General features: G+C 47.3%; 1 protein-coding gene across 1 annotated transcript; it reads right to left on the bottom strand.

The window, feature by feature from the left end:
- Positions 1–6: 6 nt before the first annotated feature.
- On the bottom strand, positions 7–12,026 carry Tmem213 (transmembrane protein 213). The gene is made up of 4 exons (XM_041675391.1): positions 11,886–12,026; positions 6,287–6,485; positions 1,534–1,602; positions 7–224 (listed from the first exon to the last, which is right to left on the bottom strand). Exons 1-4 carry the CDS (start codon positions 12,024–12,026, stop codon positions 55–57), a joined length of 579 nt encoding a protein of 192 aa, XP_041531325.1. The 3' UTR covers positions 7–54.
- Positions 12,027–27,750: the final 15,724 nt, after the last annotated feature.

Here is a 27,750-nt window from a genome sequence, read left to right as displayed (position 1 = left end):
CCCCTCCCTCTAGTCTCCACACACAGTGGGAATAGCCATTGTTGGAGCCGTGGCTCACGCTGCCAGGTCTTTGGGCTCCTCTGGAGTTAGTTTCATCAGTTTGTCCACACACAGCAGGATGAGGGTGAGGAACCAGAGACTCCAGCCGACCGCCGCAGCAATCCAACCGTACTCATCCACTGAAGCTCGGCAGCACAGCGAGGCTTGTGGGCAGAAGTCCACATCTGGTGGGGGAGGAGCAAGAAGGGAACGTAACACACCAGCCACACCCACTCCCTCCCAAATCAGCTAAGAGAACGCGAGACAGCAGCTGACCTTTAGAAGCTTCTTGTTTGCTACTTGTTGGGCTTATACTCTTTGCCCAAGGTAGTATCAGCGATCGATCATCACCACTGTTTGGGTGATGCGGGTTGAGCTCAGGACCTTGAACGAGCATAGGCTTGGCCGCGGAGCTACACTCCAGCCCTGTGATAGATCCAGCTATTATCCCTACTTCATACAAAAAAACCCAAACTGGACGTTCATTGCCCAAGACCACAGATGACAGAATTAGAGCTCGCGCTCCAGTCCGTAGACCCCGCCGCTGTATTCTCGGCCTTTTAAGTATTGCTGCCCATCCCCCTCTTTATGAACACACACACAGGTAAGGACAGTTGTCATCTGATGAGGACAGGATAAAGGGGCCACAGTCAAGATGAAGCAAAGCTTTCTGTTGATTGGACACGTGTGATAGAAATTTCTCTTTGCTCTCTGAGCACCCTGCCCCTGGAAACATCTCAGGAGGATGAACGGAAATAAGGAAAGAGTCTTCAAGCAGCTCCTGCTTTGGGCAGAGGTTGAACCAACTGGGGTTTTTTTTTGTTGTTTTGTTTTGTTTTGTTTTGTTTTCTTCTTGTTTTGAGTCAGGAGTCAGGGTTTCTCTGCATAGCTGTCGTGGCTGTCCTGGAACTCACTCTGTAGGCCAGGCTGGCCTCAAATTCACAGAGATCCACCTGCCTCTGTCTCCCTAGTGCTGGGATTAAAAGCATATGCCACTGGGCTGGCGAGATGGCTCAGAGGTAAAGAACTGGCTGCTTTTCCAGAGGTCCTGAGTTCAATTTCCAGCAACCACAAGGTGGCTCACAACCATCTATAGTGAAGTCTGGTACTCTCTTCTAGCATGCAGACAGAACACTGTATACATAATTAAAGTCATTATTTTAAAAACAAAAGTGTATGCCACCACTGCCTGGTGGACCAGCTGTTTTTATTAGGCCTCTTACCTCCAAATGTTAGAACATTTATATTCAGGGCACCTTTGGCTCTTGGCCAGGGCATGAGCCATTAAACCCACCTGTGTGTGATATTATTGAGATCAAAGCCAAGCTAGCTCTTAATCTGCTCTGTAAACAATGCTGGGACAATCCCCCCCCCCATTGTCTGGGAAGAGCAGGCCGTCACTGGGTCGGTCATCTGACACCCATTAGTGGATGGAGAGAGGCCCAAGTTTCCTTCCTAGCTCCAGGGATGGCTCTAGGATCAGGGGAAGCTTACTGGCACACTGCTCCAGGGTCCCAGGGTCTGGGTGGTGTATACTCAGGGTAGAGTTGCCGCTGCTGGCTTCTGTAAGAAAAGGCAAGAGATGGTGTCAGGCGGAAGGCAAAATGAGTCCTGGGCAGAGGGTTTGAATTATTTAGTGCATGGGCAATGAGTATAATGACAGTTTTCTAGAAGAGCCAGTGAAGACAGTAGAGCTTGATGCGACATTAAGACTCTGGTAAGGGATTGTGTCCTATTCTCCACGTTCAGCAGAAGGAGCCCTAACCCTCCAATGGGGCTGCATTTGGAGACAGACAAAAGAGTAATTCAGGCTAAATAAAGCTGTGTGGAATCCTAGGATCCCAGCACTCAGGAAGCAGAGGCAGGTGAATCTCTGTGAATTCCAGGTCTACAGAATAAAACCCTGTCTCAAATACAAAACAAGAAGGAAGAAGAGATGCTAATGCTCGGGCTTAGAGGAATGGCCATTCATGGTCACAGTGAGGCAGAGGCCATCTGTAACCCCAGGATGTAACCCCTGTCTACACCTTGACCTAGATGAACCTCCAGAACCATGAGCAAGTACCTTTTTGTTAAAGTCCCCCAGTCAGTGATGTTTGTATTACGAGTTCAAATGAAGGATTATTCTCCCTTTTTGTTTTGTTTTTTTGAGAAAGGGTTTTTCTGTGTAGCTCTGACTGTCCTAGAACTCTGGTTCCAGAGCGGTGGTAGCATATGCCTTTAATCTCAGCACTTGGGAGGCAGAGACGAATGGATCTCTGTGAATTCGAGGCCAGCCTGGTCTACAGAGCAAGTTCCAGGACAGGCTCTAGAAAAAAAAAATAGCAAGCTATGACCCATGGAAGAGCAAGCTAGTGTTCCTTCATGGCCTCTGCTTCAGGTCTTGCTTCATGGTTTCTGCCTTGGCATTCCTTGCTGGTGGATTGTAAACTCGTGTGAAATAATCCCTTCCCTTGTCAATTTACTTTTGGTCAGTGTTTTGTCCCAGCAATAGAGAAGCAAGCTAGAACAGTCCCTCTCCCATGTTTGTGAAATGGCATCCAAATCTTGCTGTATTTCTCTGGATTGCACATATGAGATGAAATCTGTGAAATATGTCTTTCAGAGTTTGTCTTATTTTGCTTATCATGATTCTATCTAATTCTATCCATTTTCCTGTAAATGACATCATTTTGTTCCTGATGTCTGAGTAAAACTCATGCATCTGCACCACATGCCCGTCATCCATTCATCCGTTGATGGACATCCAGGCTGGCTCCATTTTTTAGCTACTATAAACAGTGCAGCAGTAAACATGGATATGCGTGTGTGTGTGTGTGTGTGTGTGTGTGTGTGTGTGTCTGTATTGACCCAAGTTCAGTCCCTTTTTATAGTCTCTTCTTCTTCTTCTTCTTCTTCTTCTTCTTCTTCTTCTTCTCCTCCTCCTCCTCCTCCTCCTCCTCCTCCTCCTCCTTCTTCTCCTTCTTCTTTCTCCTCTTTCTTTAAGCTTTTCAGGGAAGCATGGTGGCACACTCCTTTAATCCCAGCACTTGGGATGAAGAAACTGAGAGGGATCTCTGAGTTCCAAGCCAACCTGGTCTACATAGAAAGTTCCAGGCCAGTCAGGGCTACAGAGTGAGACCCTGTCCCAAAGAAAACAAAGCAAAACCAAAAAGGACCCGCTGCCCACGGCTGCTTCCTGTGCGGATAGCTATAGGACGGTCATTCCAGCATGAATCGAATCAAGCACTGAACAGTCTAGAATGTCTCTTTCACAGCAGATTCGGTTTCTTTCCAACATGTCAACAAATAAACCACGGAAATCTGACCCTGATTCTTTATCTCTGAGGGTTGTGATGTAGTTACCCAGGTGTACAGGTATCAACAAAAACAACTTCTCATGTGGACAAGTCTACCGCTTTCCAGAATAGTCAGTGCTTGTAACTGTCTCCCAGTTGACAAGGAAGGATGGGGGAATTCTAAAAGTTCTGTCTGTGGAGGAGTGCTGGTTTATAGAGACAAACGTTTGGATTCAGAGAAGGGAAATTACGTCCGTGCAGCCCAGAATAGCAGCAGCAGCTCTGCCATTGTGACTATTTAATTTGTTTTTGTAAATATATATATATATAATGTATATTGGTGTTTTGCCTGCATGTATGTCTGTGTGTGGGTGTCAGAGCCCCTGGAACTGGAAAACTGGAATTACAGACAGTTGTGAACTGCAGTGCAGGTGCTGGGAATTGAACCTGGGTCCTTTGGAAGAGCAGTCAGTGCTCATAACCACTGAGCCATCTCTCCAACCCTTTTATCTTATTTATTTATTTATTTTTGGTTTTTTAAGACAGGCCTTTTCTATGTAGCCCTTGCTGTCCTGGAACTTACTCTATAGACCAGGCTCGCCTTTAACTCATAGAGATCCGACTGCCTCTTTAAGTTGATTTTTTTAAAAAATGAATTTAAGTTAAAAATTTATCTTTTAGCCGTGCAGTGGTGGTGCACACCTTTAATCCCAGTACTCAGGAGGCAGAGGCAGGCGGATCTCTGTGAGTTCGAGGTCAGCCTGGTCTACAGAGCGAGTTCCAGGACAGGCTCCAAAGCTACAGAGAAACCCTGTCTCAAAAAAAAAAAAAAAAAAAAAAAAAAAAAAGAAAGAAAGAAAAGAAAAGAAGAGTTCATCTTTCTCATCACTTTAGTCACATGTGAATTGTTCTCAGGTGTCACCTGTGTGGCTGATGGCCACCTTATTGGAAGCACAGTTCAACCTGAAGCACTTACATGGAAGAAAATTCTACCCACACAAATACCAACCTAGGTAGGCAGATTACAAGCAGGTTTTTATTTGTTTGCTTCTGTTTGTCCATTTGTGTTTTAAAATGTGTTTTTAAAGACAGACTCTCAGGAATCTCTGGCTGGCCTTGAGCCTGCAATGCAACAGACTCCCAACTCTCCTGCCTCTACCTCCCAGTGCTAGGATGACAGGCATACACCATGGGTTCCATGGGTGCTGGGTTCCTGCTAGGCAGCACTTCCCCAACTGAGCTCCTGCTCACCCAAGAGACTGAAGAGTCCTTTGGGAAATGATACTGCTGTTTCCTTGAAAATGGGAGGGAGAGCCTAGACCTCTCAATGCCACACTTCCAGTGAGTGGTGTGTCCTTCAGAGGTACTGTTGACACCCAGCACAGGGTCATTGAGGACCATAAAACTGCTGCCACCAGGTCCCCGTCCCTCCCCCACCCAGAAGTATGGTGATTACCTTGATATGATCTGACTACTGTTGTAAATTATTTACACAGCTTGGAGTTGGGCTTTGTTTTGGAGAAACTGATTCCTGGACATTAAGAGTTTTCCTTCATCTATTTACAAGGCCAAAGCAAACAGAAAAAAATAAAAATAAGAAAGAGTTTTCCTTCAAAACCCGGTCACTTCAGTAGCCTTTATCTCTCCTCTCCACGGGGGTGGGGGATGGGGAATGTTCTCGAGACAGAATAAGTGAATGGAGAGAAACGAAAGTAACAAAAATCTTAGATACCAGTGTTAGGTTGAATCCTATGAAACTGTCTTATCTATTTATTGGTACTTATGTATTTATTTATTGGGTTTTGAGACAGGGTTTCTCTGTCCTGAACTCACTCTGTAGACCAGGCTGGCCTCGAATTCAGAGACCTGCTTGTCTCTGCCTCCCAAGTGCGGGGATTAAAGTCACCACTCTGAGTTGTCGTTTTTTGGAGGTCAAAACGCACTCCAAGTCCGCAGTTTTAGGTGCTTCAGATGGAATCGCCCAGGGGAATTCCCAAGTATTTGACTGTCACTCTCTAGCATTCTGAGAACCAGCCAGGGACTAGTGCACCAGGGGAGACCTAACACGGCACTGTCGCGGTAAGCAGGAGAAAATTAACCACTACAAAAACTAACACCCCTGCTTCTGTTCATGGTGTGCTTGCCACATTTTGTTGTAAATCTTTTACAAGCTATTAGCTCATCTCTTCCGTAGAAGTTACCTTATAAATCATGGTTCTGTTTACCCCAGTGTTATAAACAAGGAATCTGGACACAGAGAGATGAAGTAATTCGCTCAAGATCATACAGCCAGTGGTTCTGGCGGGTCCCAAGGGTGTTCTGAGAGTCCCCACAGGAGAGATTCAGGATGAGAGGCATCTGTCAGGAGTGGGGCCGCGCTGAGAAAGCTTGGGGCAGGGTCAAAGCCAGAAGCAGGAGAGAGGAAGCCAGACCTCTGGATGCTCACTCAGGTGCAGAGCCCAGCCTGGGAAAGCTAGGCCTCTTGAGACCCTGGGGTGGAAATCCCAAGTTTCTGACACCTGCGCTGGGATCGCTCAGGGAGAGTGGAGAGCTAGGGGTAGTTTTCTAGAGGAAGTCCAGGCTGGAGGGAACGTCTGCCTGTTCTAAGGGAAGACGAGGGCGCATCCTTGAGAGAGCCTAAAGGAGCCCCGGAAAATAGCGGGAAGCCACACATTTTCTACCAGTTTGGCCCCATGGTAAGCGAGATACTGACGAATCCGCATTTTTTTTTCTTCGTGGCAAGGACCACCGGGTGCCTGCTGCTATCCTCGCAAAGGAATTGAGTGTGACAGACAAACCCAAGACACCCCAGCTGACTCCCACCGGGGTTCCCTGCCTAATCCTCCAGGGAAACTTCTGTTTCCTCTTTCCACCCTGCAGGGCCAACCCGGGCCAAGGAATCCTCCCCTCCCTCTCAGTCCTGCCCTCCCCTTCCCAAGGTGGCCAAGAAAAAAGCTCAGAACTATTACCTGTACCGCAGAACAAGTGGAAGGAGGCGAGGACCAGGCTGAAGAGCAGGGTGGCCTGCGAGGCAGAGGTGAGGTACCCAGGGCTGCAGAGGGGGACACCTGTCTGGGCCATGTTGGCACAGGGGTGCCCCGGGTTGGGGACCCTGGGTCCTGTGTGCGTGGTGTTTGAGGTGACTCCTGTCCTGTAGGAGCTGGGTATCTGTTCAGTGTTTGGGGGAAAAGAAAGAGGGTGGAGCCAAAGAAACTGCCTGTCACACCCAGCTCTGCCTCTGTAACTGTGGCTGGAGGAGGAGAGGAGGGGCAATCCCTGTTTTCTGTTTTTGAAACAAAATTGTTCCCCTTAAGGAAAAGGGAAGGGAATCACTGGCTGGTTCCTTGGGGCTGGCCTTGCTACACAGCTTCACCTGCAGGCGGAGTGTAGATTCCCTAAGCCAGTGTCTCCGTTATTTATTGAGCACTGACTTGTATCCACTCAGGTGCTGCTGTTACAAAACACAAGATCCCGAGTAGCCAAGGGAATGACTAAATGGTTAAGGACTTTGGGCATCAGTGGCCAGAGCCAAGCCACCTCTTCTGATAGGACACGTTAGGGGGAAAAGTGACATTTGTACTGGGCCTTGAAGCATGCACAGTATTTCGAGGGGTAAAGAGGAGAAAGAGGGATTGCTGAAGGAAGACGGATGCATGGAGAGGCCACAGACAGAGTGGTGCCCGGAAGCCCACTGCGATTGGTATGGATAAATCTTGGTCAGCATGGCAGTGGGAGGCCTGGAGCGCCAGGCTGAGTACTATCTATGCCAACTGGAGAATGTGTAGCCACATCAGGAGTCTGTGCGAAGATGCTGGACTGAGTAGCAACAGTCTGATGGAACCCTGCTTTCAGTCTGAATGACGGATGGTGTTCCCATCTGAGTGTTCTTACCTAAGGGAGTGCATTCCGAGATCTCTAGGGGACGATTGAAATCATGAACGCTGCTGAAGCACACACATACGCATACATACCTAAGATAACATTTAATTTATGGTTATAATAGTTTAATCCCAGCACTCGGGAGGCAGAAGCAGGTGGATCTCTGAGTTTGAGACCAGCCTGGTCCTCAGAGGGAGTTCCAGGACAGTCAGGGAGATATAGAGAAACCTTGTTTCGAAAAACTAAATAATAATAACTTAGGAATTGCTTCTGGAATTTTCCATTTACTATGATCAGACTCTAATTGATGACAAGTCACTGGAATGTCAGGAAATGACAGAGAAGCTGAGGGGAGTTGACTGCAGTGTTGCACGCTCACCTTGAGAGTGCAAGGCACCCATGAGCCTCACTAGCACAGAGACTCCGAGGTCACTGAGACCGGGCTCCTGTCCTTGAGGAGAGCACACTCCTGCAGAGAGGTCATGCGAGGAAGAATTTGGATGTAATGTGGTAAGACAGTTATGGGAAGAGAGAAGAAAATGAGAGGAGCAGTGGGCGGGCTTACAGAGGAAGCGACATTAGGCTGGTGTGGAAGTTGGCGTGTGCAGAGGGGAGTTACGCGTTCTTCAGGCAGGTCTCGCACATCTAAAGTGAGAGAGCTGTGAGTGTGGCAGGTCTACGGCATCTGCACGCTGTGTTCTCACACACAGTCAGCCCAGTAAGGAAGTGATGGGTGCAGTCCCGCTCACTCAAAGCCCTGGAGAAAGTGATCATGCCTGGCCGCTCACTCCTGTAACACCAGCACAGAAGAGGCGAAAGCAGGAGGTTCAAGGGTTCAAGGCCAGCCTGGGCTATGTGAGGCCTTTCTCTCTCCCTCAAAAGCCTCTAAACCCCAACAACCACAAAAACCACAAAGTAAAATAAACCAGAGAAACTCTGTGGAAGGACATGTAGTGGCCCAGAAGGGCACCTGCTTCAGCTGCTTCCAAAGGAATAAATCAGTGTGAGCGCTGATTTGGGGGGTAGGGTAGAAGTGCTTCAGGCAGCTCAATTTCAGGTGGAGGGCAAGCCAGTCACTGTTTGGACATTCACCAGTGTCCAAGTAGCAACACTGTGCCTGGCCCGTGGTTGGAGGTAAGGGGGTTGAGAGAGAGAACGTTTTACAGCGGAGATGGGGTTTTTGATCCATCAAAAATGTGTAGCTCACCAGGCACACGAGTGTGCACAGGGCCTTCAAGATATCCCCCCTCTAGATAGTGAGTTCTGGGAGCACAGGTGGGGGTGGGGGAGGAGACGGTCACAGTTTATCTGAATAGACTGAGGACAGATCTGGAATAGTCCTGAATACATGACAAAGGAAACTGGGCTTTTTCCTACCATTGGGAAGCCGTCTCTACGGAACTTATAGATATGGACGTGTCGGGCTTCCGAAGGGGTTTGAAAACAGACCTGCATGCAGGAAGATCAGCTCACTGGCTATTTCATGCCCTCGCAGAGATAGCCAGACTCTGAAATAAGAAGTTGGGTTGAGGCTAGAGCAACAGAATTGAGAGGCATTTGGGAGGCCAGATTCCAAGCTGGGAATGGTCCACATACCTGCACTGCTGGAGACTATGGGTCTGAGGCAGGAGGATTTTGAGATTCAGGCCAACCTGGGATACATAGTAAGTTCACTACCAGCCTGAGTTGTATATATATGTAATGCTAATATTTTTAAAGAGGCTATGAATTTGTGAGGGAGTGGGGTGAGGGGGAGATCATGGGAGAGGGTAGAGGGAGGAAGGAGAAATTACACACACACATACACACAGACATAGTCTACATATATGCAACTTTAAAATGTAGTAAAAAAATATCTGGGAAGGTGAGGGTATGTAGCTCAGTGATAGAATGATTGTCTTCCATGTCCAAAGAACCTGGGTTTGGGTTGTTCCATCCCCAGTATCTCAAAATTAAATAATCAAAAAAAGAAGAGAGGCCAGAGGTGGCTAGCTGGTAAGAACATGTACTGCGGGCTGGAGAGATGCCCTAGTGGTTAAGAGCACTTGTTGGTCTCACAGAGTTTGAGTCTTGGCACCCACATGATGGTTCACAATAGGTATGTAAGTCCAGTTCCAAGGGACCCAATGTCTTTTCCTAACCTCTACAGGCTCTGCATGCACACAGCATAAATACATACACTCAGGCACATACATAAAATAAATATTAAAATAAAAACATGTACTGCACTTGTAGATGGCCCAGGCTCAGTCCCTTGAAGTCACACCGGGTGGCTTACGACAGTCTGCAGCTCCAGCTCCAGAAATCCAGCCCATTTCTAGACTCTGCTGGGAGTTCAGGAACGGCCTCTAGGAATGGGTAGAGTGGCTGTGGAGTAAACCCCCTAGGATCAAATTCCAGCCCTGCCTCTTATAGGCGGGGTGGTCCTGGGCAAGTCATCTAATGCTCAGCCTTAGTTTCCCTATCTGAAAATGGGAGAATAGTGTCTGTCACACTGTTAGAATTCTCGGGATAGCTTGATGAAGTAATCCATTGAGCACTTAGCCCACAGAGCAGGTGGGCGGTCAGAACTCTACGCACTAAGTCCCATTTTACCAGAAAGTTCCCCATCACTCCAAACTACCAGAGAAATGGAGAAAGGCAGTCTTAAGGAACAATAATGCTGTTTATATATTGGTTTATTTATGTGCTGCCTTGGTCCACAAAGGGCTGGAGGAAGCTTATTGACAAACACTAGAGCAAGGTAGAATAAGTTTGAAATAATAAGAAATGAAGAAATTATCCCGGGGAGTAGATGTTGACCCGAGAACGACCTCAAAGCACCAGCTGCTGCTCATGTGTCCTGAACTTTGTGGGCTCAGTGTGAAGAAGGTGACTGGCTAGCCTGCTCACGCGATTCACTGATACAGGAACTGGAAATGACAGGGGAAGTTGCAGCTTGGGTGCTTTCAGTACGGTTAAGGGAAAAGTAAAACAATGGAAAGCTGCTACTGTGGACCAGGCTTCTGCTGCGTGCCCAATGGAATACACTGAAACTCAAAATGGGGTCGCTCCTGCCACCATTCCACGCCACGTGGGGTCGCTCCTGCAACCATTCCATGCCACGTGGGGTCGCTCCTGCCACCATTCCACGCCACGTGGGGTCACTCATGCTACCATTCCACGCCACGTGGGGTTGCTCCTGCCACCATTCCATGCCACATGGGTCGCTCATTCTATGCCACCAAATGAACCCAAGCTGCTTCTCTGGCTTTCCAAGGTATTAGGAGCTGGACAGTTTTTATCTGACCCGTCCAGCAGGTCCAGTTATTCAGGGTCTGAAGAGGCTCTGCCTGTAAGAATCATGGGTGAGAGAAAAGAAGGAGACCAAGCAGAATTCAATTGTCAAGGTCTCACTTTATATTAGGGTAATGGATACAGCTTATATAGCTCTTGAATGAGGAACTTGGCTTGGGGTGGGGGGTAGGGGGTGGCAAAGGTCACCAGTTAGCACATCTGGTGTTTTTTGTGTAAGCGGAAACATTCTTTTGTGGTTCCGTTAACACACAGTTCTCAAGATAGTTGGGATGTGGGGCTCTCTGCAAACATTCATCTCTAGGACAATGGTCCCTGACATCTATCCACATTCCCCATGTTGATGCTTTTGAAAAAGGTAACATGATGTTAACGGATGAATCATTTTCCTATTGCTCTGTCTTCCTGTCCCCACATCACAAGGAGACTCACCTTGAAATGACCCATCTGGCCTTCCTTCCTTCTCTCCTGTCTATACAGACAACTCTTCTCAGCCTTTTGGAAACCCTATTCATTGTTATAGAATGAGGTGGTGTCCCATTCTGAAATCACAGGTAAATCCAGTGATGATCTTTAAATTGTGGATAATTTTGCTCTCTGATAGTACAAAATCCAGAGAGGAATTTATTTTCTCCTAAAGCTGCCACCCCATGAACAAATTCTTCAATATTTTCCTCCCAATAAACCTACAAAGAGCATCGTAAAGCAGCATTGATTTATCTGGTTGGCACTAGAGGGAGAAGCAGGGCATAGAATCTGCAAGACTTTGAAGGGTCTCTGAAATGTTTGAGACCTGGCAAAACTGTCCTCAGATCCAAAATATGAACAAAAACCAAAATAAGCAAACCTGAGGCAACATAAATAATTATGACAAGCAATAGAAAATCAAGCAATTCATTTCAATTGTTTAAGCAGAAAAAAATATATTATTTGTGTTTTATTTTTCAAGACATAGTTTCTGTGTAGCTCTGGCTATCCTGAAACTTACTCTGTAGACTAGACTGGCCTTGAACTCAGGAATCTTCCTGCCTATGCTTCCCAAGAGCTGGAATTACAGGTGTGGGCCACTACCACTCAGATACATTTAATATTTAAAAATTTTTATTGTTATTATTTATGCTGTCTGCATGAGTGTGTGTGCTCATGTGTCTGCAGGTGCCCAAGGTGGAAGAGGGCATATGGTCCTCTATGCTATATGGTTTCTGGGAACTGAACCTTGGTCCTCTGGAAGAGCTGCCGGTGTCCTGACCTAACTGACAGCATCCTATCAAATCTGTGAGTCAGGGCGAGGGTAATGGTCCAGCCCCTACTTTTTTTTTTTAATCAGTTATTGTTCATTTTGAGATTGTTTGTAAGACAATGGCAAATATTCACTTATCAGATGTGATTACTTACCAGATTGTAATCATAACACAGGATGGGCTGACTTCTCTGTCCTTCGATGAGGGACTTCAGGGTGATTCTCAGAGTCCCCAGAATGGCTTGTTTCCCACAGGTATGCAGTGACAGGCAATAAGGAGCCAGTGGCCCCCTCATCCGTATCAGGTTTACTTTGGAAAGGGTACCAGGAAGTCAGATCGCTCAAAGCTAGACATTCTGTAGGAACTTTCACAAGATTTCCTTTCCAAAGAGTTCAGGCAGTGTTTGGTTACACATTCCTAAAACAAACAAACAAACAAACAAAAACACACTTCGGATAATCACGTCAGCTGTCAGACTGTACACGGAGGTAGTAGCTGGAGCTGGAGCTGGCCAAGGGGGGGAATCGTGTCCCCCACCCCATTTTATCTATGTCTCTGATTTCCTTTGGAAAAGTCCAGGAAAGGGCAAAGTGTATCCTCTACGAGAAGACACTTCCCATGGGAATATGGGAGGCGCTTACATGATGTCCATCTCTAGTCTTTGATGAGGGCCTCCCAATCTCTAGTAAAGATCCATTCTGAGAACAATATTGGAGTTCAGTCTGGGCTGCTGTTCCTCAAAGACCAAGATTCAGATGACAAATTAATTGGTTGGAAAATCAAGTTCATTCAGGGGCTGGAATTCCTGGTAGGATAGAGGGTCTCAGGACTGCAAAGGGAAGGAGGGAGAAAGGAGAGGCAGGAGGGCTGAGAGCTAACAGAGGCCCTCATCACCCAGGGTCTGTGTCTCCTTTTTCATCCTCTCTAACAATCTCAATGGCTAGGACTTCCTGGGAATAGAATCTCCCGGCACCCCCACTCCCCCGCCCCCGCTGCCACACGCCTTTAAAATGAGATGTATTTATTTTTATCTTATATGTCTAAGTGTTTTGTCTGCATTTGTGTATTTGTGCTATGTGTGTGCCTAGTGCCCAAGGAGGAGTTTCAGGCTGGAGTTACAGATGGCTGTGAACGGCTATGTGTGTGCTAAAAAACCAGACCCGGGTACCCTGGAGGAGACGCCAGTGCCCTTAACCACCGAGCCATCCTCTCCTTTGTTTTCAAGGGAACCAAACACATCGTGGGGGTGGTTCTGTTACAAAGGATAGAAAGTTACCAGCCTCAAAAGGGGTAAGGGCATTTTAAGGTGAAGTTGATAGACAACTAGAGGGGAGGGGCTTGTCAACCTCCCAGCCGGTGATTGGCAACTTCGGGTTCTCCCTGGTTCTCAGTCTTACCATCTCTGCAAACTGCTTGTGTTGGCACAACAGTGCTTGTGGTCAGGTTCGTTTTTGTTTAATAAACAGAAATGTGTGCCCTCCAAGAGTAACTTTAAGCTAACATTTTGGAGAAATAAGGGACATCCAGTTTCTCCTACTAGTTCTGTCTACGGGAAACCCAAGGGGACCAGATGCAGACCCTTTTAGGTCTGCCTTCCCGATCTCTAACTTCTCTCCTAAGGCGACTTGGCCTCGTCTGTGACCCTCTTTCCATTCTGTCTTTCCTTCATTACATCTTCCAGACTGCCCCCAGCCCCCGGGGAACACAGCCAACTGTTGCTGGTAGCCCTGGATTCAAGTTCCCATATTAGCACATCCTGAGGGAAACTTAAGTCACATAACTTTTGGTAACGGTGCTGCTTAAGATATTTGGTGGAGACTGTCTTGGAGCCCCCGGAAGAGTGATGCTTCCAATACTGTGTGGGAAGACCTTTGTCATGGGTCCCCAGAACCCACTGAGAGGAGACCAATGATCCCCAGGAGTTTACTGATTCCAGAGATCCACGGGAAGCTGCAATGGTGACAGGAACAAGCCCGGAGGCTGTTTTGTGTGTGCTGCCTCTGGCTTTGCCACCAGCTCATCAGCTGTGGGACTGCAGGCAAGTGACTTTACCTTCTTGAGCGGCTGCTCTTCTCTGAGGGAGTTGGCTTACAGGACTCTTAAGTTTTCTGTGACTGTAATTAGTATAGGATAGTAAATATGAAAAAAAAAGAAACTGGTAAATGGATATTTTGAGGTAAAACTAGCTTTTGTTTTTTGAGACAGGGTTTCTCTGTGTAGCCCTGGCTGTCCTAGAACTGACTCTGTAGACCAGGCTGGCCTCGAACTCGCAAAGATCTGCTTGTCTCTGTACTGGGATCAAAGGCATATGCAACCACAGCCCAGCTAAAACTATTTTTCTTTTTGCTTTTTAAAAATTGCTTTATAAATAATACCATTCAAAATTTCCACTTCCTCCCCTCCTTCCACTCCCCCACTCAGCCTACCCCCTCCCCCTCCAGTCCTAAGAGAGGGCAGGGTATCCTGCCCTGTGGGAAGTCCAAGGCCCTCCCCTCTCCATCCAGGCCTAGGAAGGTATGCATTCAAACAGACTAGGAACCCGAAAAACCAGTACATGCAGTAGAGACAAATCCCAGTGCCATTATCATTGGCTTCTCAGTCAGTCCTCATTGTCAGCCACATTCAGAGAGTCTGGTTTGATTACATGCTCGTTCAGTCCCAGTCCAGCTGGCTTTGATGAGCTTCCATTAGATCAGGCACAAAACTAATTTTTTTTATTTTTTCGAGACAGGGTTTCTCTGTAGCTTTTGGTTCCTGTCCTGGAACTAGCTCTTGTAGACCAGGCTGGCCTCGAACTCACAGAGATCCACCTGCCTCTGCCTCCCGAGTGCTGGGATTAAAGGCGTGCGCCACCACCGCCCGGCTACAAAACTAATTTTTTTTTTTTTTTTTGGTTTTTCGAGACAGGATTTCTCTGTGGTTTTGGAGCCTGTCCTGGAACTAGCTCTTGTAGACCAGGCTGGTCTCGAACTCACAAAGATCCGCCTGCCTCTGCCTCCCAAGTGCTGGGATTAAAGGCGTGCGCCACCACCGCCCGGCCTAATTTTTTTTTTTTTAAGGGAAAAAACCCAGTGCAGTTTAGACTGTTACCAAAGGCAAATCGCTGGTAGCCACTCCTAGTGAAAAGCTTAGAAACTCGGGGAAAATCTGCCATGAAAAACTGTGTGTCATCTTGTTCTCTGTGGGAAATGCTGTCTTCCTACATAAGGCCAAGGTATGTTGAGGCAGAAGCGGGGCTCCTGCAGAATTCCCCCCTAGAGGGTCTTTCTGGACCCAGTTGTGGTTGTGGAAGAGGCTGAGGCAGCGGGCTGCGAATGTTGCTCTGTGTCCCAGGGCGCCACCTAGAGGACCCGACGCTGTAAACAACAGCAAGAGCCAAAATGAACTGGATGGCACCAGTACCACCCAATCACACTGAGAGACAGCCTGTGGCCAGGAGGAAGTGGGAATTTCCATGGCAGGAAGGACCCTGCTTCCAAGATCCATAAATTAGATCACTGGATGCTGGGATACAGACTCGAAGGCGATGTTACCACAATGGAGTCCGTTGTGAGGTGTGGGAGGTGGAGGAGAGAGTGGCCCTTTCTGTGAAGCAGCTTTAAATCACTTGCTCCTAGTGTGAGCTCTTCATTAGTGCCTTGGCTGGCCAGAGGCAGGAGTGCGAGACTTAAGTGCTTGATAAAATTGTCTATTTGAATGAAGGTGATCTGGCTGGAATTCGGTTCCAAGATAAGAGACAAAAGTCTTTGAAAAGCCCCCTGTGACTTTTTTAGCTACAGTGTTTTGTTGGGCTAAAATTCCTCGCCAGCAGTTGAGTTTGCCACTTGTTTATCCCCTTTTGCCTTCTAAGTGCCACACTCTCGTAGATTGATCTTGTGTAGCTAAATTGGTGCGTGTGGCCAGCGTCTTCTAATCCTGCCATGGGCAGAGAACACAAGAGCCTTCTGTGCACTGGGAGACTGCAAGGGGAGAGGCCGTCTTAAGAGCCATTTTATGGAAAATCCTCAGGCCATTCAAGTGCCTCCCCAGAGACCTTCAAGGGCCAGTGTGAAGTGGCTTCAATTGGCAGTGTGTTCCTGGTGTCAGGCTTTGAATGTCAAAAACAGTGTTACTTTGGATTTAACTCTATGAGAGTTCTTTTTCTCTCAAGACTTCACACCAAATTTTACTCTTATTTTCCTTCAAGTCACTGAGTTGGGATTTTGAGAGTATGTAGAAATATGTGGATATAGCTAGCCAGGTTTTGGTGGTACAGGTCTATAATTGGGAAAGCTGAGAACCAGGAGGGGACTGAGTTCAAGTCCAGCCTATGCAACTTAGTGAGATCCTGCCTTGAAAAAAGGAAAAGGAGGGTTGGGGTGTGATTTGATCTTAGAGCTCTGGATTCGATCCCTGGTACTGCAAAAAAAAAGAATTAAGCTAAATATATATGAGTGTGTTTAATGATTTTCAGGAGAATTGTCTATTCTTTTGTTGTTGTTTTTCAAGACAGGTTTTCTTTGTGTAGCCTTGGCTGTCCTAGAACTCACTGTGTAGAACTGGCTGGCCTCCGTCTCAGAGTTTCACCTGCCTCTGCCTCCCAAGTGCTGGGATTAAAAGTGTGCACCACCACTGCCTGGGTTTTTGTTTCCCTATAAAATAAATGATTAAAGAAATATGAGTGAGCCAGGCATGTGGCACACACCTCTAATCCCAGCACTTGAAAGACAGAGGCAGGAGGATCTCTGTGAGTTCAAGGCCAACTGGTCTACCCTGTGGGTTCTGAGCTAGCTAGGACTACCGAGAGATTCTGCCTCAACGACAACAAAAAGAAACAAGTGCTGTTTATAGTCCTAGTTGGCTTTGGAATTTACACTCCCTTTCTACCTTCTCAGAAAGTGCTGTTACGGGTGCACGCGCATGCGCGCGTGCGCGCGCACACACACACACACACACACACACACCACACACGTGTGCACACAAACCAACCTCCAGAGCAATGCTTCAATTTTCATTTTTCCCAAAGATTGGCTTGTACTAAAAGTCTGTTTCTCACTTTCTCACCAGTCACTGGAAAGTCCTTTCGGGGCCAGGACTGTGTTTGTTTCGATTTTCCTTCTCTCTTGAGAGAACCAGGACAGATTTGAGGTTTACTTTGGTTTGGGGTGACAGAGACTGGCCTTGCTAATACTTGCTCTGCTGGGGCTTTCTTTATTATGTCAGCAGCTGTGGGAATTTGAGCTCAAGCAGGAAGCTCTAGGGAAATTTAAATGATAAAGTCTGTGACAAAAAAGAGACTGTCTTAAGTGCCTGTAACTGGAAAGAAAAAGTAGAAGTCTTCATTTTTCATTTTCTAGGTGTGCTGTGCACCCAGGACACACAAAATCAACTGCCCCTTTCCTTGAATAAGAATATAATTGTCTTAGTTACTTTTTTATTGCTGTGTTAAGACACCATGACCAAGGCAACTTATAGAAAAAGCATTTGATTGGGTTTACAGTTCCAGAGGGATAGGCGTTCATGACCATCCTGGCAGGCAGCATGGTAACAGGCAGGAATGGTGCTGGAGCAGCACTGGCAGCTCACATCCAATCCACAAGCAGGAATACTGGGATGGTGGGAAGCTTTGACCCATGACATGTCTCCTCAAACAAAGCCACGCCTCCTCGAACAAAGCCACACCTTTTAATCCTTCCCAAATACTTCCACCAACCTAGACCAAGTAGTCAAACATGTAAGCCTGTTTCAAGCCACCCCAGACCTCATCCTTGACGTCTCATTTTCTCTTCAGTGCTCATCCTACTCCCTTCTTTTTTCCACAGCCTCAGTTTTGATAGACATGTCTGCAATGGCTCCACCTGTCTTGTCTTCCTTTCTCATCAACCTCTTGACTCCACACTTCTCTGAACTCTGAATTCTCCTCTCTTTCCAACCCATGAGGTAAGGCTCACTGCAACTCCAGAAAACCCCACCCTCTTTATGATTCCTGAGACACTTTTCTTCTCTTGCATGTTTACTCTTAGGACCATCCTCCCTCTTTTTGATATCTGTTGTCTTTGTCCAGCTTTCAAACCTATGATCTCCCTACTTCTCAGTCCTGGGGCTCTGGAGCTTCCTTCCATGCTGTGGACTAGTCTGTGTCCCCACCCTCTCATTTGTGTGTTGAAGTCTTAACCCCTGGTGGCTCAGAATGTGGCCTTATGTGAAAGTGGGTCTCTGCATAGGCAATCACCCTGCTCGATCCTATTTCTCCTTCCTCCCTTCCTTCCCTCCTTCCCTCCTTTCTCTCTTCCCTCCCTTCCTCCCTCCTTCCTTCCTTCCCTTCTTCCTTCCCTCCCTCCTTCCTTCCCTTCTCCTTCCCTCTCTTCCTCCCTCCTTCCTTCTTTCCCTCCCTCCCTCTTTCCCTCCCTCCTTCCTTCCTTCCTTCCTTCCTCCCTCCCTCCCTTCCTTTCCTCCTTCCTTCCTTCCTTCCTTCCTTCCCTCCCTCCCTCCTTCCTTCCTTTTCTCCCTCCTTCCTTATCTTTTTTGTTTATTTTTTCAAGACTGGGTTTCTCTGTGTAACAGCCTTGGCCATCCTGGAACTCACTCTGGAGACAAGGCTGACCTCAAACTCACAGAGATTCATTTGCCTTTGCCCCTAGTGCTAGGATTAAAGGTGTGTACTGCTTGGCTGCTGCTGAGGCTGCTTCTCCTCCTCCTCCTCCTCCTCCTCCTCCTCCTCCTCCTCCTCCTCCTTTCTTCTTCTCCTTTTCAAAATGGTGTTTCTCTATGTAGTCCTGGCTTTCCTGGAGTTCACTGTATAGACCAGGCTGGTAGGATAGCCTCTGACTCACTGAGATCCCTCTGCCTCTACTTCCCGAATTCTGGGTTTACAAATGTGTGCCACCACAGCTGGCCACTTGTTTCTATTACTTGCATCACCGAGTGTGCAGGACAATGCTGTGAGGTCCCTGCTAGCCTATGCACCTTTGACTCTTTGCCCAGACTTCTCCAGTGCTTCTGTCTCAGGGTCTTTGTACTGTTAAATATCAAGATGAGGAACAAGTCGGATGGCTCCGCTTGCCACTTTACAGCATCATCCTAGACATGCAATAAAGGTAAAAGGCAAGGTTATTGAAAAGGGAGAAATAAAACTATTATTGTTGACAAGTGACTTACTTGTCTATGAAGAAAATATGAAAGAGTAAGTAAGAAAAATTATTGGAATGAAAACATTTTCATATAGTAAATCCTTCCCTCCATCTCATCCTATGTCCCTCCAGAAGATGTTTGCTTCAGCTGGCAAGACTTCCAGTATACCTTCCCTATCCTACATTAGGGATATATCCAGTGTACCTTCCCTATCCTACATTAGGGATATATCCAGTGTACCTTCCCTATCCTACATTAGGGATACATCCAGTATACCTTCCCTATCCTACATTAGGGATACATCCAGTATACCTTCCCTATCCTACATTAGGGATATATCCAGTGTACCTTCCCTATCCTACATTAGGGATACATCCAGTGTACCTTCCCTATCCTACATTAGGGATATATCCAGTATACCTTCCCTATCCTACATTAGGGATACATCCAGTATACCTTCCCTATCCTACATTAGGGATATATCCAGTATACCTTCCCTATCCTACATTAGGGATACATCCAGTATACCTTCCCTATCCTACATTAGGGATATATCCAGTATACCTTCCCTATCCTACATTAGGGATACATCCAGTATACCTTCCCTATCCTACATTAGGGATATATCCAGTATGCCTTCCCTATCCTACATTAGGGATATATCCAGTGTACCTCCACTGTCCTATATTAGGGATATATCCAGTGTACCTCCACTGTCCTACATTAGGGTTATATCCAGTGTACCTCCACTGTCCTACATTAGGGATATATCCAGTGTACCTCCACTGTCCTACATTACATTGGGGATATATCCAGTATACCTCCACTGTCCTACATTAGGGATATCCTCTCTTTCTTTCTTCTCTCTCTCTCTCTCTCTCTCTCTCTCTCTCTCTCTCTCTCGACAAGGTTTCTTCTGTAGCTTTGGTGTCTGTCCTGGAACTAGCTCTTGTAGACCAGGCTAGCTTCGAATGTACAGAGATCCACCTGCCTCTGCCTCCCAATTGCTGGGATTAAAGGTGTGCACCACCACTGCCCAGCCATATCCTCTCTTCTTGATTGCAGTTTAGTTTGCTGAGATCTTGATCACCTTTCCCTTCCATGAATGTCACCCTAGTACATTACACTGACGGCATTATGTTGGTTGAAACTAGTGGGCAGGAAGCAGCAAACTATTATAGACTTATTGATAAGATATTTGCATATCAGAAGAAGCTAAGTGAGTCCAACTAAAATTTCAAGGTCCACTTTTGAGAGTTCTGGAGGTGTTTGCATTTCAGGACTGCCCTTTGGTGGGGAAGGATAAGCTGTCACATCTGGTCCCCCTGATAACTAAGAATGGGGCACAGTGCTTAGCAGGCCTCTCTATATAGAGACAGTATTTTCCTCGTTTGGATTTTTCACTTTAGCCCTTTTGCCGAATGGCCTGAAAAGCAATGCTCCTCTGCTGCTTGAGCCATGGAATGTGGAAGACTCAAGAGTGTCTGAACTCTCAGTAGCAAGTAGAGAGCTGTTTGGAAGGTATCTACAGGGGAGCTATGGTGGAGGGTCTTGGGATTTGGGGGCAAAGCCCTGCCATTGTTCACAGAAAAAGTACTTTCCTTCAGACGACAAACAGCCTTTTACCTGCTACTGGGCCTTAGCAGACACTGAAGCCTGCTCTTGGCTCACAAGGTACCCGTTACTGCCCATCATGAACTGTGTGTTATCTGAACAATCAAATTGTAAGGTTGATCATGCACACAAGACTCCATTGTCAACTGGAGGCGTTGAGCAGACCTCAGCGAGCACTGAAGACTAGCAGGTTACAGAATGAGGAAGCGACCCTAATGCCCAGATTTCCCACTCTTGCCGTACCGCCTTTGCCTGCAAGTCTCTGTGTGTGGACTCATGGCAAATTCTCCATGACTCATGGACAGAGTAAGAGAAGGTATGTACTGGGTTTCTAGATGGTTCTGCATAGTGGCCCGACATACCTTAAAATGGAGAGTTACCATGCAAGAGCCTCTCTCTGGAACATCCTTGGAGGTTGTTCAATGTGAATGTAGATCTCATTGGGGAGAAATTTGGACAGTTTATGTGGTTGTGCATCTTGCATGGCAAAAGAAGTGGTTATATATTTCTAAGGATGGCAGGTTGGGCTGGATGGTTGGGGGATTGGAAGGACTATGAGTTTAAAAACTGATGATAACCCAGAGCAGGAGGATCCCTGTGAATTCAAGTTCACCCTTCTCTACATAGAGAGTTCCAGAATAGCCAGGACTACATAGCAAGACCTTGTCTCAACAACCCCCCCCCCCCCAAAAAAAGAGCAACTGAAACCAGCAAAAAAAATTGATAAGGAAATCTAGGGAAGAAAAAAAATAGGCCTCTCTGAAAGGAAGAAGTGAGAAAGGGGGAAAGAATCAAGGAGATCTTCATATCATACACAAATGCTTACCCAAGGGTGACCTTAGCACAGGAATATGTGCGCGCATGTGCATATGTGTGCATATGTGTGTATGCTTGTATGTGTGTGTGGTGTTTGATAAGGCCTTGCTCTGTAGCTTAGACAAGCTTGGAAATCTAGGTCCTTCTATCACTGCCTCCCAAATGCTGGGATTCTAGGTGGACCCTACCATGTCTGCCCAACAAACTCACTCCTTTTATTCTTCCACACCTCAGTTTCATGCCACCTCCTGAGGGGCCCCTCTCTGAGCTCTTTCCTAACTAACTCTCCCATTCTCTGAAGCTGGTTGTTCTTACACTGCCTTTCCTACAACCCGAAGTGTTCTGCTGGTTTAACACCCCAAGGGCGGCTGCGTCAGCCACCATGGCTCCTCACGTGGATTTCAGCCTGTGTTTTGCTGTTCTGCTTTGCAAATTCCGACCTCAGTTTTGGAAATTTATCCCATTCCATTGAGTTTGGACTTACAGACATCTCTGTCATGGAGGGGTAGAAGGGTGTCTTAGTTACTTTTCTACTGCCATGAAGAGACACCATGACCAATGCAAAAGAAAACATTTAACTTGGGACTCATGGGTCTGTAGTGCTAGTTCATGACCATCATGGCAGGGAGCCTGGCAGCCGGCAGGCAGCTGTGGTCTTGCTGGAACAATGGCTGAGAGCTCACATCTGACCCACAAGTGCAAGCCACAGAGGGAGAGCTACCTGGAAGTAGCATGGGCTTTTGAAACCTCACAGCTCACCCACCCCCAGTGACACACCTCTGCCACCAAGGCCATACCTCCCAATCTGTCCCAAACAGTTCCACCAACTGGGGACCAAGCATTCAACCATATGTGGGACATTCTTATTCAACCCACCACAGAGGGCGTGGTCAAGTTCTGCCTCTCCAGTCTCAATGTCCATTTCCCAGCTCTCAGAATACTGTTCCCTCAGTCATGGATGGCCTCCACTGTTTCCATTTAGAAACTACAGCTTCTTCTCAGCCTTCCCAAGCTTTCTGCACACTGTCCTCCCTGCTGTCCCCTGAAATGAAGTTTTGTTTGCCATGGTTCTCAGAAAATAGTGCTAATTAGACCATGTGTGGGAACCATGGGACTGACTGGTGTACCAAACATCCGAGTCTTTGATATTCTACTGGTTTCATTTCTGTGACTGTAGAAAAAAAAAACACAACAACATAAATGCCGACAAAAAAGCCAACCAACCAAACAAACATAGAGGTGGAGATGTTTTATTGTGCTTACACTTCCAAGATCCTGTCTATCATTTTGGGGAAGTCAAAGCAAGAACTTAAGCAGCTAGTCATATCATGTCCACAGTCAAGAGCAAAAATAGAATAAATGCACCCTTTCTTGGTTGCTTTCATCCGGCTTTTTCCTGTCTTCTGTAGTTTAAGATTCTCTGCCTAGGGAATGGTTCCGCCCACAATGGGCTAGGTCTCCCAGTAAGACACCCCCAGACATGGCCACAGACTAGCGATCTAAATAATTCTTCATTAACTCACTTTGTGAGAACCAGAGGTTTTGTTGTTGTTGTTGTTTGGTTGTTTGGTTGGTTTTTTGAGACAGGGTTTCTCTGTGTAACCTCTCTGACTGTCTTGGAACTCACTCTGTAGGCCAAGCCGGCCTCAAACTCACAGAGACCCACCTGCCTCTGCCTCCTAAGTACTGAGATTCAAGGTGTGCACCGCACTGCCTGTCCCTTAATAGGAATTAAGTTTTGATTACTGTGCTTTAGAGATCTAAGAATCAAAAATGCCTGCGGACTGCAAGCCCCTTGTTCAAGGACAGATGGTTCCCAAAATGCTGGAGGCTATTGTTTATGGGCGAAAACAAGCCAGGTGCTTTCACTCCCTTAATCAAGTTTGTTTGTCCCGTCTGCACCTAGGGCTTCTTCACCTGTGGCGGGGAGGTCCATGGGCAGGAAATACATCAGGATGTACTCTTGCCCCTGGTTGGACGTAGGCAGAAGGTACTTCAGGTTGTATGTTTGTCCCTGATTGGACCTCATGGGAAAATGTAGTGAATTACAAATTTTGCCTTTTTAAGTCCCTGCAGAACTTGAATTAGGGCCATTTCCAGGGAACCTGATTATAGACCTGGTTAGAGTTCATCCACCTGGCCAGTATTTAATTTAAGCCTGCTTCAGATTTGGCTTTAAACTGTGATAGTGATCTTATTCATGACCGGTGGGATTAGCAACTTCCAGGTGATTCTAGGCTGTGTCAAGTTGACAGTTAAAGCCACCGCAGACATCCCTGATAGGATATTTGATATGAAAGCATTATCGTTGAATTTGAGGAGTGGTCATGACTTTGTGTGAGTGTGTCTATGAAAGAATCTTTTTCTTTTAGAGGTATATGACATGTTGACAGTTTCTGAAAGAAATTATATGATATATGGTATTAACTTTAAAGTATTAATAATTAGCGGAGTTTAGACGACACAAAATTCAAGTTGTTGCAGTTGAGTGACATGTATTTAGAAGGTCCTTGCATGAGAGCTAGTCTTTCTACTCTGACAGATATTTTAACGTTTTCCATAAGAAACACTGGCCTGGCGGTGGTGGCGCAGGCCTTTAATCCCAGCAGTTGGGAGGCAGAGGCAGGCGGATCTCTGTGAGTTCAAGGCCAGCCTGGTCTAGAAGAGCTACTTCCAGGACAGGCTTCAAAGCCACAGAGAAACCCTGTCTCGAAAAACCAAAACCAACCAACCAACCAAACAACAACAACAACAACAACAAAAAACCACTGAAAAACAAGCACTGGGAATGTGGCTCAGACAGCAGTGTGCCTGTTTAGTATCCATGAAGCCCTGGGTTCAATCCACATAAACCAGGTGTGCCTGCTCTCCCAGCACTGGGGAGAGGGGACAGGAGGATCAGAAAGTCTACCTAGTACGTACAAGGCCAGCCTGGGCTACGTGAGACTCTGTCTCAAATAAAACACATACATACACACCATAAAACGGGGGGGGGGGGACCAGCTAAAAAACACCCCTCATTTGAGGACCCACTGGGTGCATTTTGGGGAACCTGGGTGGGTACCCAAAGGGAACTGGCACACAACCACCTGGAAAAGCTGTTCTGGAAAATTCATTCACATCAAGGCAGGCAGGTGGCTGCTGCAGAGGAAATTTCTGAGCCCAGAGAAACCTGACTCGCTCTGTTCTTCTCATCACTGCAAAATAAATGGCAGTGTTTGGCCCTTTGGGAGGCTGAACTTCACCTGCTGGGTTCCTCTAAGGCTCCGCCTGCCTGCCTCTTCGCCTTGAGGAACACAGCGTCTGGGGAAGTACTTACGGACAGTGAATGAGATGCTCTGTTCTCTTCTAAACCAACTTCCTAATGTGATTTCATTCTTACTGTTTTGTGCGGTGTGTCGGTGTGTCGGGATCAAACCCAGGACCTCCTACCTGCTAGGCAAGTGCTCTACCAGTAAGCCACACCCAGCCTCATTCCTGCAACTGAAGGAGAATTTTGACTTGTGTAGGAGTTGAACTAGCCTGCTGTCTTGTCTTGCCCTTCTAAGGCTCCAGGAAACCTTGTCCCCCAACCTCAGTTCCCGAGGGGCAAGTCACCCTCAAGAGAACTCCGGTCTTGCTTGGGGGTGGGGACTCAAGGTCAACGCTGAGGGCGGGGCCCGCTGGGGCTAGGGTGGAGCAGGGCTGGCCGGTGTGGCAGGTTTGAGCTCACCTACTGCAGGATGTGTTGATACAACAGAGTGGCCTCTGGAGAGGGAGCTGGGACAGTGTGTGGAGAGGGAGAGGCTAGGCAGCCTCCCTGCCACTGGGCTCTGGGCCACCTTGAAAGCCACAACTGACTGTGGCTGCCGCCTGCTGCTGCTGCCTCTGCTGCTGCTGGGCACTCCCTGCTGCAGGAATTGGGCAGTGGGTCTCCACCCAAACCAGCTCCAAGGAAACTCAGGTGAGAAAGGTCTTGGTGTTGTGCTTTAATGCTGCATGAAACTAATTTCTTATAGTTCTGTGAACATGTTGCCTCATTTATCAGACAGAATAGAAAAAAAAACCAAAAATCCCTTTCTGATTCATTTTGGTGCCCAAAGGCAAAGTTGCAGCTCCAGTTGTTGTACTTCTGGGGCGGGGTTTAAGGAAAAGTCAGAACATCATCTTTGACAACTACTTTGTGATTAATATTGAGCTTGCTCTATGCTAAGCTAATGGGTTAGTCCCAGCCTCAGGATTTTGCTAGCTATGGAGATATGGAGAAATTGAGCACGTGTTAAGCAAGTCGTTGATAATCCGGCAGCAGACAGGAGGCAGGGTAGTCAGGGAGGGCTAATGGAAGAATGGAACGATGGCAGGACCGTGTGGGGTGTGGGGGTATCCGGATGGTGGAGGGGAAAGACTGAGGCTCCGGGCTCAGCTGGGGAGCATGAGCAAAGGCCCTGAGGTAGGTGCAGGATTAGGGAGAATGAGGGGAGTGAAGTCGTGAAGCCGAGCAGACAGGCCACTCCTGGGGCCTCCACTCTGCCTGATTGTGAGTCTTAGACTTCATCCTGCTGGGGCCCAGGCCCGGGTCTGGCAGGCCGTGGACCTGCTGGGTGTTATGAAGTGAAATCGATGCTTAGAGGCCAGTGGTTTTTCTAGGTTGACGCGAAGGAAAACGATGGAGAGAAGCAATGGGGGCCCTCTGGGGGGCTCCTCTGTGGACAGGCCCCCATTCACTGCCTGCACCCACTGGAAAACGTCTTGGCCTTCCTTCCTAACCCAGGAAAGCGTCCTCCCTTGCCTTCTGCTCCAGCAGAGACACTAAAGGAAATCAGTGCCCTGGGTACCGTGACTGTTTTGTTTCATGAGTGTGTGGTGTGTGGGCCCCAAAGGTCCAGGAGAAGAGTTCTAGAGAAGGGTTTGATAGAGGGGGATGGGAAAGAGGGGTGCACAGTCAGAAAAGACTGTGTGTGACGGCTCACTTAGAACAGGTAGAACTCTCGGTTCTCCAGACCTGAAGGTGGCAGCCTGGGAGGCCTGGACATGGAATCGTGGAGGAAGAGAGTTAGGGAGAGGGGTCCCTCATGGATGGAACCAGGGGAAGGGTCAAGGCTTGGGAAGCCTTGAAGTAGAGGGTCCTGAACCCCAGGATCTGGAGTTGAGCCTAGAGCTATTCAGTGGAGTCAGGGAGGGATCTGGGGTACCAGGCCCTGGCAGTCACACAGAAACAAGAATAGGGGAGTCTGTGCCAGCCGGGGAGGAAAGAAGGCTCAGGGCCTTATGGCTGGAGACCCGGACCTGCAGACCTTAGGGGTTTCCTGGCTTGGGCCGTGGGGTTAGATGAGGTAGCAGTGGCTGGTGATGATGCCGGAAGGTGACAGGAAAGGCAGCTTCTTACTGAACGCGCAGGTGTCGGAGGGACCTCCTGGGTCTGAACCTGATGTGTTATTTAGTGAAAACTTTGGGGCTCTTTGCAAGTTTGTTCTCTCTATGTATGTATGTATGTATGTATGTATGTATGTATGTACACGCACAGTTCAAGACTGGCCTTGAACTCAGGATCCACCTGCTTCTGACTCCCCAGCGTTGGGATTAAAGGCACGCACTGCTGCACCTGGCTCTCTCCCTCTACTTTTTATGGTTTCTGGGATTGAACTCAGTTAAATCCGGCCAGATGGCAGGTGCATTTCTCCACTAAGCAATCTCCCAGGCCCATGATAAATGTTTGGAGGTGGGGGAATGTGAGTCACAAATGTCACACGCCACACTTTGGAATGCATTGTCCCTGAGCCTCGAGTAGGCTCCTTACAGTGTACACTGAGTGGTTGGGGCGCAGCTGGGAGAGCCAGGGCCTTAGTTGCTTTTCTCTGACCAACCTTGGAAGTCTCGTCCCCCAGCCTGAGCACCCCTTACCTGAAAGGCTTGGCGCTGGAACTTTTAGATTTCCATATTTGCAATTTATATACACACACAATACACTATGTTGGGGATAGAATTCGAGTCTACTGGCAAAACTCATTCCACGTCTCAACTTAAACATTGCACACTCATGGCTGGAGGGGAATTTGCACTGATATTTTCAGAGCACAGATGTCGTAGCTGTGACTAGCAGGTAAGGTTGGAAGTGGGGCCGGAGCACTTCTTCCAGATGTGGCATCAGATTGGTGCTCCCAAGTTTCAGTTTGGGGTGATTTGGGTTCATTAATGTTGATTTATTTGTCTTTGTCTTTGTCTCTCTTTGTCTATGTATCTGTGTATGTGTGAGTGGTTTAATGGGCACTGGGGATTGAACTAGGCTGTGTTCAGTGAACATACATGCTATGTCAGAACTCTATTACTGGGCTATAACCCAGTAATATTATATTAAGTTAGGATTAATATAAGTTAATTATATTATATTGATTAATATAAGTTAGTTATAATATTAATTAAATATATTAAGATTTTCATATATTTATTACCTTCTCTCTCTCTCTCTCTTTTTCCCCCCTCCAGACTAAGGCTGGGCCAAC

Source organism: Microtus oregoni, unplaced genomic scaffold, assembly GCF_018167655.1.
Source record: "Microtus oregoni isolate MIOR12 unplaced genomic scaffold, Mior012 000026F_ref0000081, whole genome shotgun sequence".
Taxonomy (NCBI): domain Eukaryota; kingdom Metazoa; phylum Chordata; class Mammalia; order Rodentia; family Cricetidae; genus Microtus; species Microtus oregoni.
This window is presented reverse-complemented; position numbering and strand designations above follow the sequence as displayed.

What these genes read in the sequence shown, in the direction of transcription:
- Tmem213 (XM_041675391.1), bottom strand. Translation starts at nt 12,026, where the DNA reads ATGAGGGGGCCACTGGCTCCTTATTGCCTGTCACTGCATACCTGTGGG. An exon ending in TGTGTTATGATTACAATCTG is followed by an intron (nt 6,486 to 11,885) that starts GTAAGTAATCAC and finishes AACACTGAACAG; the next exon opens with ATACCCAGCTCCTACAGGAC. An exon ending in GACCCTGGAGCAGTGTGCCA is followed by an intron (nt 225 to 1,533) that starts GTAAGCTTCCCC and finishes CTCCCCCACCAG; the next exon opens with ATGTGGACTTCTGCCCACAA.